This window comes from Benincasa hispida, chromosome 8, assembly GCF_009727055.1.
Source record: "Benincasa hispida cultivar B227 chromosome 8, ASM972705v1, whole genome shotgun sequence".
Lineage (NCBI taxonomy): Eukaryota > Viridiplantae > Streptophyta > Magnoliopsida > Cucurbitales > Cucurbitaceae > Benincasa > Benincasa hispida.
Genome location: NC_052356.1, coordinates 25,083,134 through 25,095,979, shown reverse-complemented (window position 1 = coordinate 25,095,979; position 12,846 = coordinate 25,083,134). Strand labels below are relative to the sequence as shown.

At 33.4% G+C, this 12,846-nt stretch overlaps 1 protein-coding gene across 4 annotated transcripts; it reads left to right on the top strand.

Moving 5' to 3' along the window:
* Positions 1-5,983: 5,983 nt before the first annotated feature.
* On the top strand, positions 5,984-9,118 carry LOC120082692. 4 transcript variants are annotated; one of them, XM_039037969.1, is made up of 4 exons: positions 5,984-6,297; positions 6,662-6,863; positions 8,356-8,784; positions 8,885-9,118. In XM_039037969.1, exons 2-4 carry the CDS (start codon positions 6,833-6,835, stop codon positions 9,040-9,042), a joined length of 618 nt encoding a protein of 205 aa, XP_038893897.1. In that variant the 5' UTR covers positions 5,984-6,297; positions 6,662-6,832; the 3' UTR covers positions 9,043-9,118. The 4 variants fall into 4 exon arrangements, with proteins under 4 accessions (XP_038893897.1, XP_038893899.1, XP_038893896.1 ...); XM_039037971.1 differs by having other exon boundaries at positions 7,982-8,784; XM_039037968.1 differs by having other exon boundaries at positions 6,662-6,890.
* Positions 9,119-12,846: the final 3,728 nt, after the last annotated feature.

Below are 12,846 nucleotides of genomic sequence, written 5' to 3'. Positions count from 1 at the left end.
TAAAGTTGATGGATTGGGATAGAACATCTCTAAACGGAAATTAAACTACTAACTATTACAAAATTTGAGTCCACCGGTTCGGAACAAGTGAATCAGGTCTTGAACCGTTCTACAAAAAACCTTGCAGTTGATCATGTAGCAAAATCCTAATCATCGAGCAGCAAAGCGTTGAGTACAGACGATCATTTATATGTGATCTCATAGCTTATGACTATGCGATGAGCATGAAAGTCTACGCAATCGTGTAGTAAACAACGAAAAATGGAACACATATGAATATAAAGATTTGAAACATTAATTTTACGATAAATGTAATCCAACCTAATTATGAATTTTTAATTTAAGTCAAAGTATGAAATCTGTTTAAGAAAATGAAATTTGTAATTGAATGAACAAAGATTGAAAGAAACAAAATATTATGAACTTAAGGGAATGTAATTATGAAAAATCTTAAACTAAATGAATGCAAATGAAAATTCATGAATACCATTTTATAAAGTCAAAATAAGTCAGAGCTCACCACTCCTGGATTCTCACAACGAGAATACCAAGGTAATCTTGTGGTAGTGTCCGGTTGTTCGAGGATTGAATTTCTAGTTACTGGTGTTTGAGGGAGATCGAGTTGTTGCTCGCTGCGTTCGTGTTCAATCGAGGGATATACTTGTAAAAACGTTCTTCAAAGGTATAGTTTCTTGATCTTTTATTTTTATTTCAAGAAGCATGTTGTAACTTAAATTATGTGCATAATCTGTTTTGCTTAACTCTAAATATATGAGTTCTTTCACAATGAAGTTTGGACAATCCGCTTCAGCTCAAAGATCCTCTGTAATTAGAGTTCCTTTAGAGGGAAGAACTCCGAATTAAAGTCTTGGAAGGAAAAGTTTGGCAAAGTCCCTAAACTATGCCTTGGAGTTAAGAATACTTGATGGGAACCTAAGCTAAAAATTGGGAGGGTAGAATTTTGGCTAAGTTTCTGAACTATGCTTTGGAGAAAGCATTGGCACTTAGAAAAATTTCTAAGTGTTGGGACCATATGGCTAGGAGTGAAGTATGCGTTGGTCTATAAGAGAAGAGGAGAAGAAAAGTATTGTGTATCTGGAGAAAAAGTTTGGGATTCAAGAGTTGAAAGCATAATAGGATGAAGTCAGAAATTTGGCTAAGTATGCAAACTACGCTTTGGGCTAGAAAAGCTTAAGGGAATGGGTTGGCCTAAAAGGAGAAAAATTTAGCTAAATACTGGAAAGGAAGGTTGGAAGTACAGTCGAGCATTTAGGAGGGATAAATGTGCCTAAACACTTAGGAGAAAATGGAGGCATGTGTGTTGAACCTTGAGAGGGGAAGTTTGAACTCAAAGCGCTGAAAATTGCTCAAGTGTTAAGGAAGGAGTTGGACGCATAGTTTAATCCATAGGGGGGAGAATTGGTTAAGTGTTGGGCAACTATATGTTGAACTTTGCACAACCAAAGTAAGGAAATAGGGTTGGATGCATAGTATAAGGATGATGAACGCATGGTATCTTCAGGTTGGGAATTTAACTAAGTGTTGGAAGTGAGAGTTGGACGCATAGCCACTAAAGAAGTGGAAATGTGACTAAATGCTTAGAATATGCATTTGAGGGAGTTGAAAGACCTAGGAAAACCTCCAAGTGGTGAAATTAGGCATGCAAAAGATGGGGAGGAAAAGTTGAATGCATGGTATGTTTAGGGGAGAAAATTTGACTAAGTGTTGGACAAATTTGTTGGACACACACGCTAGTAGGGGCATGTTGGATGCCTAGAGGGTGAAAATGGAGTGGTTGGATGCATGCCTTGAGAAATGGACACATGACGGGTGAAGATTTAGGTTATGCATACACTTGTTGGACCAAATTTCTAAGGAGGAGGTGGCTAACTCGGAGTTGGACACCTTAGAAAGTTAAGTGGCAGCATGACATGAAATTGACTAAGTTTCAAAGCTTGAGATGGACGCCTGGAAGACCAGAGAAGAACATGCAAAGTGTTAGATTGACACCTCAGAAGAAGCCATGCATTGGACATTGCATGGTAAAGACACCTAGGTCTTACATGCAAGTAGGTGGTGGCAAAGGCTATGCATTGGCTCAACATGAAGAAGACACTTGGATTTTCATGAAGTAGGAGGTGTCATGTGTTTAGAATTTGAGAGGATGACGAGGATGGCCTGAGATTGCCTATAAATACCCCAAGGGAGCCTTATTCCAATCACAACTTAAATACTCCCAAAAAGGACTAAAAGGGGAGAGTATAGGGGAGAATTAGGGTTCCGGGGGAGGTGATGCATTGGAATGGACTAACCATGCGTCCATGAGAAGGTCCAGGCATCCAATTAAGCCTGAGATGAGTTGAGAAGGTAGCCCACGCATCCAAGATGGTGTACCATGCATCCAACTGGACTGAGGAAGCAACCATGCATCCAACTGGTGTTGAGGAAGGCTACCATGCGTCCACAGTTGTCTTAGGTTGATCTAAAGCCTTTTTTCATGTCCGTTGGAGTTGGTAAGCAAAGTTTAGGGCCAAGAAGGTATTATAAGATTATTCTATCCCTAAACTTGAGATTCTAAGTTAAAATTAAGCTAGTGTAGGCCTGAAATTCCAAAAGAGGACAAAAAACGAGAAGTCTTAGAAAAAGGGAGGAAACACTACTGGCAAACTATGGGTAATTGTTTTGAACAAAGCTTTAGAAACTATCTTTTCATGCTTTCAGTTGTTTTAAACTTTGGTTTGAATGTTCATGTATCACTAAAAGTTATGGTTTTTTTAAGTGATTTTAAAACCATTCGAGAGCTCTACGTGCACGTATGACAGTAGCTATGCGTTGAGTTGGTTCCGCATTAGCAAAAACTGAGTGTGTAGTGTTGGTTCCACCTCAGTGCTTGGGAGTATTGAGTTTTTCTACCCAGGGGAGCTTGGGTACAAGTTTAATGTATGATTTATATGCACTCAGTAAGTCTATTGAAATGCTTTGCTATATAGTTTTGCGTAGTTTTCATTAAAAAGTTTGTCTATAAAACATCACTCACTGGGCTTCCTAGCTCATGTTTTTCAAAAAAAAAAAACTTCCCCCAGGTAGCAAAAGAGAGGACTTCCAAGGTACTGCTAAGGTCAAGGTCTTCCACACTATAACCACATTTCTGGACTTAAGTTTGTTATTATGAGTTTTTGTAGTTAAGAATCTGGAGTTGTATAAACATTTATGGGTTGTAATAAAGTTAAGCATTGTTGTTATATTTCCTTGGTTGTGAGTTTATTGAGAAAAATAGGTAAGAGTTGGCAGTAGGTATCACAAAATGGTGGTATTTTCCATCCTCACGCCTTCTTTCGGGTTCGAAAGGTGAGCTCGGAAGGGGTGTGACATTGATTCTTCACGAGTTGTTCGTAATAACGGCTAGGTCAAATGTCCATTTTACCCCTGTAATTACCTCTATCTTGTTTAAGTACCACTAATTCTCTAAGAAACAGTTTGTTTATAGTCCAACCATAAACCAAGTCTCTCTCGAGCCAGTGAGAGAATATGGCTCCATCGTTCAAGTTCTGAAATGATCACTTTAAGGGAACTACTCATTTACTTTTCTTATAAGGGAGAATGAGTGAATTCCATCTTGCAAAATTATTTTCCCTGACTCATTTACTTTCCCTATATAGGAAGAAACAAATTTCATCTTGCGAAATTACATTCCCAACTCCGTATTTGGTCAAGTCTTAAAATGGTAGACATATTGAGTTAGTGACTCGGGTCACTCTCACCCATGCAAATCAATAGACAAACCCCCACGGATAAGAGTTCATAACTCACTCGGGATTAAGATCGAGTCACATATAATTATCCTATGAAATATTCATCTCTTCAATTAACATATTTATAAAGAGAGATTATATATTTCGTAGTCCAGTCTTATATAAACTCTTTGTATAGAATAACCCCAACTCACATGTCTCCACAAGAACGATTTGAATCAAATTATTTATAATAGTTTCAAAGTGGGTTGTATCTATAATGTCATTAAAATTAGGCACCCAACCTTATTCATATACAATAGACCCTTTAAGTTATTACTTGAACATAATTTACCTATATGTCAATCACATATTGTTCAAAATTACATTTAGTAACCTTAGATTTTATCTGTAATTGATAATCTAACATTGCATATTTAATAATAAAAATAAAAAATTATTAAATGGCTAGTTAACTACAAGGGATATATTTTAAAAATATGAGTATGAAACTAAAATTATTAAATGGCCAGTTAGCTATAAGGGGTATATATGTCAACCAATTTCCAAAGATTGGAAATGAGACTAAAATACTATGGGGACCTTGTATATATACATAAAAAAAAAAAAAATGAAATGCATATGAAAACAAAGATATGTAACCATACTTTTACAATAAATGTAATCAACCCTAATTTTGAATTTTTAATTTAAGTCAAAGTATGAAATCTGTTAAAAAAAAGAGAAGAAGAAATTTGTAATTGAATGAACAACTTTTGAAAGAAACAAAATCTCTTGAACTCAAAGGAATGCAAATGGAAATTGATGAATACCATTTTATAAAGTCAACCATTGAAATTATGTAAATAAGAAAACAAATCGATATTATGAGTTTACTAAAATTAAGATTAAAATTAAAATTTTATGATTTTATGAAAGTTGGTAAATGAAGGGGAGATTAGCTACTGAATTGAAAAAATCTAGTTGTTGAATGAGTTATTTGATTGTTGTTTGTTTGAATTTGTTCAACGTTCATGCAATAAGTGTGTTGATTCGATTTCTAAATGGGCAAAGAAAGAAGCGATTTGTAGTGTGTGGCTAGGGAATTATCTAGTCCAATTCCTTCATTTAGCGATAAAAGATTTTTGTTTACAAGATTTCCCTTGGGGCTTTAATAAAATGAGGTATTATGTATATATATATATATATATATATATATATACTCCTCTAATTTCATTTTGTTTTTAAAACCATCCAAAAACCAAAATGTAACACCCCGAATTTTGTTCTTAATGTAATTTTAGTATTTTCTAGTATTAGAGGGCATTTTTGGAATTTTGAAAATTCAAAATATAATTATTGTGATTTAATTGCTAACAAATGGGTGTTTCAATTTGATGGTTTAATCAGAAGGAAGTTATGGAAATTGGATTTTTAATGTTACACAAATTTAATTTGAAATTAATGTCAAGAATTAATTTCATTTTGGAAGCGCGTTATGTCACACAAACTTAATTTGAAATTAATGTCAGGAATTAATTTCATTTTGGAAGGGGGTTATCTCACACAAATTTAATTTTAAATTAATGTCAAGATTAATTTCATTTTTGAAAGGGGTTAGTAAAATTGTTTGTGAATTGAAAATTTTAAGGGAAAAATGGATTAAAAGATGGAAGCAGGGTCTGATTGAAGGAAGATTTTGGAGATTGGAATCTTCAAGGTGGTTGTTGCTCAGGCTTCGTTGGGTAAGTTGACTTGGGTTAGTTGAATCAAATTTCGTATGGTTGGGTTAAGAGGTTTGTGGAAGGAACCTTGATGTTAGTAAAACAAAATTTTGTTATTTCTTCCTAGACTACAATTGCTATAGATATTTTAGGAATATATGCTAGTTTGAAAGAGTAATCTAACATGCAGCGGAATAAATCAGAATCAATATGCACTCTAAATACACTTAATTTGAGTTTTAAACATGTTATTCAGGTGAAATTCAAAGAGGGTTTGTAGAAAATATTACCTTTAAAGACTTAATCCATGATTTCAGCTAGGAGCGAGCATGGTAGACCAATAAACCGACACGACCGACATAAACCGAAATAGGGTCAACCGATCGAAAATTCAAACAAATCAGGCAGGGGTCGGTTTCAAAGTTACCCGTCGAATTAGGTTTCAGTCGAGCACACAAGGGGTCGGGACCGACATTTAAAAAAATAATTAAAACAATATTAATAATTAATATATTAGATAATAAGTCCGTGAGTTCTTCAAGCTTCTTCTGTGAGTTCCGTCTGCTCCGTACGCCGAAAGCAGAATTTTAGGGTTTTCTTTGAGCTTCTTCTTCCTTCTTTCGTTCCTCTTCCTTGCTTGCTAATAATCCTTCTCCTTCACTTGCAAATTGTGGATGGTCCGATTTTCAGAGGCAACCGTCTTCGTGCTCGTCGTCTTCGCAGTCCCTCTCGCAGTCCGATTTTCAGAGGTAGTCTTCATGCTCGTCTTCTTCAGTTCTTCGTAGCCGTTCTTGTCGTCTTCATGTAACTGCAGAGACCTTCCTTTTGATTTTCAGCCCCAGGTCCGATTTTTAGCTGTTCTTTCAAACTTTAATCCCATGGAAATTAGAACTTCTTTGTATTTTGTAATGTATTCTAAATGGTCATATTAAGCTTATAATAATAATAATAATGAACACACCAAGTTTAGATCTTTGTATTTTGTAATGTTCATTATCATTATTATTATTGTGAACACACCAAGTTTGAAAACAATGGAAATTATGGATTGACTTGGTGTGTTCACGATTTTCAGATAGAGAAAGGATGAGAACTTCTTTGTATATTGTAATGTATTCTAAATGTTTATGTAAAGCTCAAATCCTTTGAATTTTTGTGAATTGTGTGATACTGATGAGTGACGACATCTGTCATGTTATGGTTCAGCTACATGGATTCAACCGATATGGAGTTTGATGGAACTACAACTGATGCTTCAAAAAATGAATGAGATGCAGAAGAAACGGATGCCAATAAAAATATCATTGATGTTGATTCAGCAAATGAGATATCAGTTGTTCCAAACCATCGAAAAGAAGGAAGGCGGTGAAAAAATCCATGGTTTGGGATCATTTTGAGAAGCTAAAAGGTGATCCTAAACACCCTCATACTCAATGTAAGTAATGTGGAGTTAACTATGCATGTCATTCCAAATGTAATGGTACTGAGGCTATGAAGAATCATTTGGAAAATTGTAAAAAATACCCTTACAGAAAAAGAGAGATCCAACCCAAATGACATTATCTTTCAAAACTAAAGCCAAAGACAATGTTGGAGATAATACGTCACAACTTGTATGTGATTCATATAGTTTAGAGAGTTGTCGGGAAGCGTTGGTGGAAATGGTAATTGTTGACGAATTTCCATTCAAGTTTGTGGAGGGTAAAGGATTTAAGAAATTTTTCGATTGATTAACATGTGCAAGTCAACCTAGATTTGTTGTTCCATCTCGGTTTACTCTGGCTAGAGATGTGCTTAAGTTGTATGTTAATGAGAAAAAGCGTTTGAAAGACATGTTTGTGAATAGGAAGTATAGAGTTTCTCTCACTATAGATTGTTGGACATCAGAACAAAATACAAATTACATGGTCCTAACTGGCCATTTCATAGATTCTGATTGGAGATTACATAAAAGAATACTTAGTTTTTGTCCAATTGAGAATCATAAAGGTGATACTATTAGTAAAACCATCAAAAAGAATTTGAAGGATTGGGGCATTGAAAAGGTAATGACACTGACTGTTGATAATGCAAGCTCGAATGATACTGCCATTGCTTATCTTTTGAAATGATTCAATAAGGAATTATTGTTTGGTGGAGAATTTCTACATGTTCGTTGTTGTGCTCATATATTAAATCTCATAGTATGTGATGCTTTTAATGAACATAATGATTGCATTGAAAGGATTCAATATGTTGTATGGTTTATAAGATCTTCTCCCCCACGTTTTTTGAAATTTAAAAAGTGCATTGAAATTGAAAAATTTTCTTGTATGAGTTATGTGTGTCTTGATGTTCCCAATAGATGGAACTCTACATATTTGATGCTTGAGGCAGCTGTAAATTTTGAAAAGGCTTTTGATAGATTAGAAGATGAAGATACTTCTTATAGACACGATTTGTCACCAAATAAGGAAGATTGGACAAATGCTAAGATGTTGATTAGGTTTTTAAAGGTCTTTTATGATGTGACATTGAAAATTTCAGGGTCTTTGTACACCACTTCGAATATGGTTTTTCATCAGATTACAATGGCTCATAATTGTATACGTTTGAATGCTGGTAGTGCAAATGTAATGCTAGTTGGAATGGCCAATAGCATGAAAGCCAAATTTGAGAAGTATTGGGGGAACAATGAAAAAAATAATTTGTTGTTGTATGTTGCTATTGTGCTAGATCCTCGAAAAAAGATAAGGTTTGTATCTTTTTGTATTAAAAAATTTTTTGGGCCAGGGTTGCCAAATCTATGAGAAATGTAGTGGAACAATGTTGTAGACGTCCCTTTCATGAGTACAGTATTACTCATACTTAGAGTGGGAGTGAGAGTGGTAATACTACTACTAATACACCAATTGTCCCAGCCTCGGAGACCATGATTGATTGTGATCCAACTGAAAGGTGGGTGAAGACTTTGTCTATGATACAATTGATCTTGATTTTGAAGGCGATGAGACTACACCTTTCGAACAGAGGGTCAGAGATTGATATTTATTTGTTGAAAGCGAATGTTAAGAATGAAGGTGATTTTGACATACTTCAATGGTGGAAGAAGAACAGTCATCGGTTTGAGGTTCTTAGTCATATGGCTAGAGATATTTTGGTAATTCCAGTATCTACTGTAGCGTCTGAGTCGGCTTTTAGTATAGAAGGACGTGCTGTTGATTCATCTCGTTGTTCATTGGCTCCAAAAACAGTGGAGGCTCTCATTTGTACTCGAAATTGGCTAAATTCGGGTCCAATAGATCTTGAAGTTCAGAATGACATGGAAGAAACTTCATTATTTGAAGAAGGTATTTATTCATCATTTGTATTTTTGTAATTGTAACTTGTTAGATTAAAATCTTAATGAGGTTGTCTTTCTCTTCTTAATCTTAATTATATTGGATTCAGAGCGGTTATGGACAATGAACAAGACATTCAAGACCTTATGGATTTTGCAAAGTTGTCCGTTAACGATTAAGCATTTATCATTTGATTTTATTGTAATTGGGTTGTATTTGACAATAGACTTTATGTTTTATTGTAATTGGGTTGTATTTGATAATTGACTTTATGTTGTAATTTCTAGTTTGATTGTATTGTATGTGAGTGTGACTATATGTCATGTGACATTTCTATTTGTGACGTACACTCTCGACTCTCATATTAGTTTTGTTTTCAATTATATATGTGATATGTATTAAAGGTTCTTTAAGCAATTAAGCGAAGCGAGCAGTAACACAATCCCAAACAATGTACATGTTAATTGTTAAATATTAAGGGTTGTCAAATCAAATCATATCAACAATATCTTATTTTTAATACCTCTAGGCTAGCTCTATTCCATAAGTATATATAAATAAATGTGAAAAGTATCTTGAATTTTGACTCACAATCACAAATTAAAAGAGAAAACTAACATGATTGATAAGGAAGTTATAAGTAGTTTTTTGTTATTAAAAATTGTTATTTATAACGACTTCTACCTAATAGCCAAAAATATTTATAACGATTTATAATTTATAATTGCAATTTTTCTTAGAATTTTTAAAAAATAAATATAATTTCTTTTAAAGGAAGAAAAAGGCAAAAAAAAAAAAAAAAAAAAAAAAAGTATACCTCTAGCCCGCAAAACGACCGGACCGATCGGGCTGGTCGTGTTTTTCGTTTCATTTGTCCGGGTGGGACCGGTTTAGATATATTCCAAAACCAATCCTGGTCGTATTCGGGGTCGGTCTGGTCGGAAAACCCACTCCGACGAGCCGATGATCACCCCTAAATTCAGTAGTAAACTCCAAGATTGAGCTTAAAACTTTAACAAGACCACCACCAAGATCTTCTCTACAAAGCTCAAGAAGGAATATGTGATGGAAATACTCAAATCTAGTTGAATTGGAGAGCGATTTTGATGGGTTTGAGAGGGTTTTCAATTTTCCAGCAATTTAGTTAAAATTCCAGAAAATCTTATTCCATTTCTCTGCATGCAACATGTATATATACACTAAAACATGCAAGATCATCAAGTTGCATGGAAGGCAGCTCCTCCTTAAACAATTTGATGGAAGTTGGTGAGTTCCCACTTTAAAGAAAAAGTGGATTTTTCCCAAAATTTAGAAAAATCCACTTTCTCTTTAATTTTGATTTTCAAATCAATTTTCTTAAAATTGATTTTTGTTTTAAATAAAACTATTTTAATTTAAATTTTGTTTTTATAAAATTGGTTTACATTGAACTAACTTTATTTTAATTAAACCTTTTAATTAATAGAAAATAAATTTAATATCTTAATATTAAATTAATAAAACACCAATTCCACCAATATGATTCAATTTCATATTTAAATCATAATTTAAATATAAATTGATTCTCCATTTTCTTTTAATTTCAACTAAATTGAACGTTTTTAATTGTATCAAATACAATAAATTGAAAACCCTAATAATTGAATTTGAACATTTCAAATTCATAATCCTAATTCCAAAATTCATCCAATTCAATACTCAATTTTCTATTCCAATTTATGAGCCACTAGAGGGACCTAATGGACATACAGATCATGAGCTCCAAGGATTTATAATTAATCAGTTAAACTCTTTAAACCGAATTAATTACTATTTGTTAATTATCAAGACGCACCACTAAATAAGTTGTTAGCATTGGATATTGCCGCCAGTGCTATGGGTTTTGGCTTATGTAGATCCAAAATGATGAATGGGATTGTGGCACTTCACTCGCCACACCTTCTTACAGTAAGTATCGGCAAGTCTTTGTTTGATAGTTGCACTCTCCTCACTGTAGATATATTTTTGTCTATTTCGACCATAATCAGTAAGTCGATCCTTCACACATCGTTCATATTTACAGTTGGATCAAAATTATCGTTTTACCCCTATAAATACATCTTGCACCTTAAGCTCCCACTGACCCTCTATTGAACAACTGATTGTAATACCATTTATAAATCATATCCCTCTCTACCAAGAGAGGGCGGGGCCCCGTTGTTCAAGACTAGGCATCGAGACTTAAGAGAACAACCTATCTGCTAACCTTAAGTCGGGTAGGAGTGAATTCCATCTTGCATAACTATGTCCCCAGCTATTTACTCGGTCTTATCCCCAAAATGGAAGGCTTATTGAGAAGTGCTATTGGACTACTCTCACCTATGAAGATCAAAGGATAATCCCGAAATAAACAGGAGTTCATAGTTAGCTCAGGATTAAGATCGTGTTATCATAGGTCATTTTAGTTTGAAATAGTCAGTTTTAACAGTAAATGGTCATTATAAAGAAAAGTGACTACTTCGAGGTTCAGTCTTATGCAAACTCATTGCATAGGATGCCCCCACTCACATATCTCTACATGAATGATCTATGGATCACATCATTTGGATCAGTATACGAAATGGGCCGTATCCAATAGTGTTACCAGGATGAAACATCCAACTTCATCCATATACTTATAGACCATTTAGGTTATGTACTATAACTTGTACATGTTTATGTCATCACATAAAGTTAAAGTATTCATACTATAGCCATGGATTTGTTATTGGACTTTCATTATAAAATGCAATATCAATGTCTTTATTGAATTAAAATACTCAATAAGGTTTAACACAAAATTTACGAACTGCGAGTTGTAGGACATTCCCAACACAATTGAGAGACATTTTTGTGTGTGGTGGACTTTGAAACTTTAATGTTTGTAGTAATTTTATTTATGTTTGATGGACCTTGGTACTTTTATGTTTATATTGTAGTACTTGTATTTATATTTGATGGACGTTGGAACTTTTATATTTATAGGACTTGTATTTACTATTTAATATTTATTGTGGTGGACTTTGAAACTTTTATATTTGTATGACTTGTATTTATATTTAGTGATGTGCACTTTGGAACTTTTATATTATTGTTTGTGGAACAAGAACATTTAATATTTTTAATACTTATATTTTTAGACTTTGGAATAATTTTCCAATTTGTTGTTGAATTTGTAGTGTTATTAGTAATCTAGACTAAGAATAACAAACAATGACTATATTTTTAAATTTTTTGAAATTGTAGTGTTATTGTTGAACTATATTTTTAAATAAATTGTGTTCAAATCATAGAAATTTAGAAGACATGAAAAAAAAAATTTAAAAATCGTGAAGTCGAACATACAGTTCAGTTCGATTTTAGAAAAAAAATTTCTAAAATTTTCGATTCGGTTCGGTTTGAGTCTCCAACCAGACCGTGAAATCCCCTAATAACTAAATATCAAAACCTCTCGAACCAATTACTAACGTAACCTTAATTTATATCCTATTAACATACCAATACCATTTCCTATCACATCTAGTTTCTCATCAAATTTAGTGGCAATATAAGCACACTTTAATAATCTTAATCTCACTAAAATTTCTTCTATTGCCTAACAAACCTTTTGAATTGTATATCTTCTCAAAAAAGAAATCAAGAGAAATGGAATGAAAGGCTTAGACAAAAACCTCAAACATCCTTTGCTCAAAATATGAACAGTTCTACCAATCATCTACTTTGGGTTTTGGACACATTGAGAATTTATTCTTATAACTTTTTTTTTATCTTGTCCTTACTAATAAAATTTGATTTTGCATCACTCATACAAAGTATTTAATTATAGTAATTAATGGAGGTTTAATTCCTTATCAGAAAATTTATACTAATACGCACATGCATATGATATACATATAAAACTAAAGAGCAGAAACAAAGAACAAACCTCCATTAAGACAAAGGAAACTACAAGAAGGCAATATATGAAAAAAAAAAAAATCCCTCCAAAGGAGTTGAACAAGCGAACCAAACATACAATCTCCTCAAATTTATTCCTCATCATCTTGAACAATT

Excerpts from the sequence above, each read along its gene's own strand:
- LOC120082692 (XM_039037968.1), top strand. The coding sequence starts at position 6,833 with ATGGTTTGGGATCATTTTGAGAAGCTAAAAGGTGATCCTAAACACCCT. Across the intron at positions 6,891-8,355 it reads TAAACACCCTCATACTCAAT|CCTCGGAGACCATGATTGAT; the intron begins GTAAGTAATGTG and ends CAATTGTCCCAG. Across the intron at positions 8,785-8,884 it reads AACTTCATTATTTGAAGAAG|AGCGGTTATGGACAATGAAC; the intron begins GTATTTATTCAT and ends TATTGGATTCAG.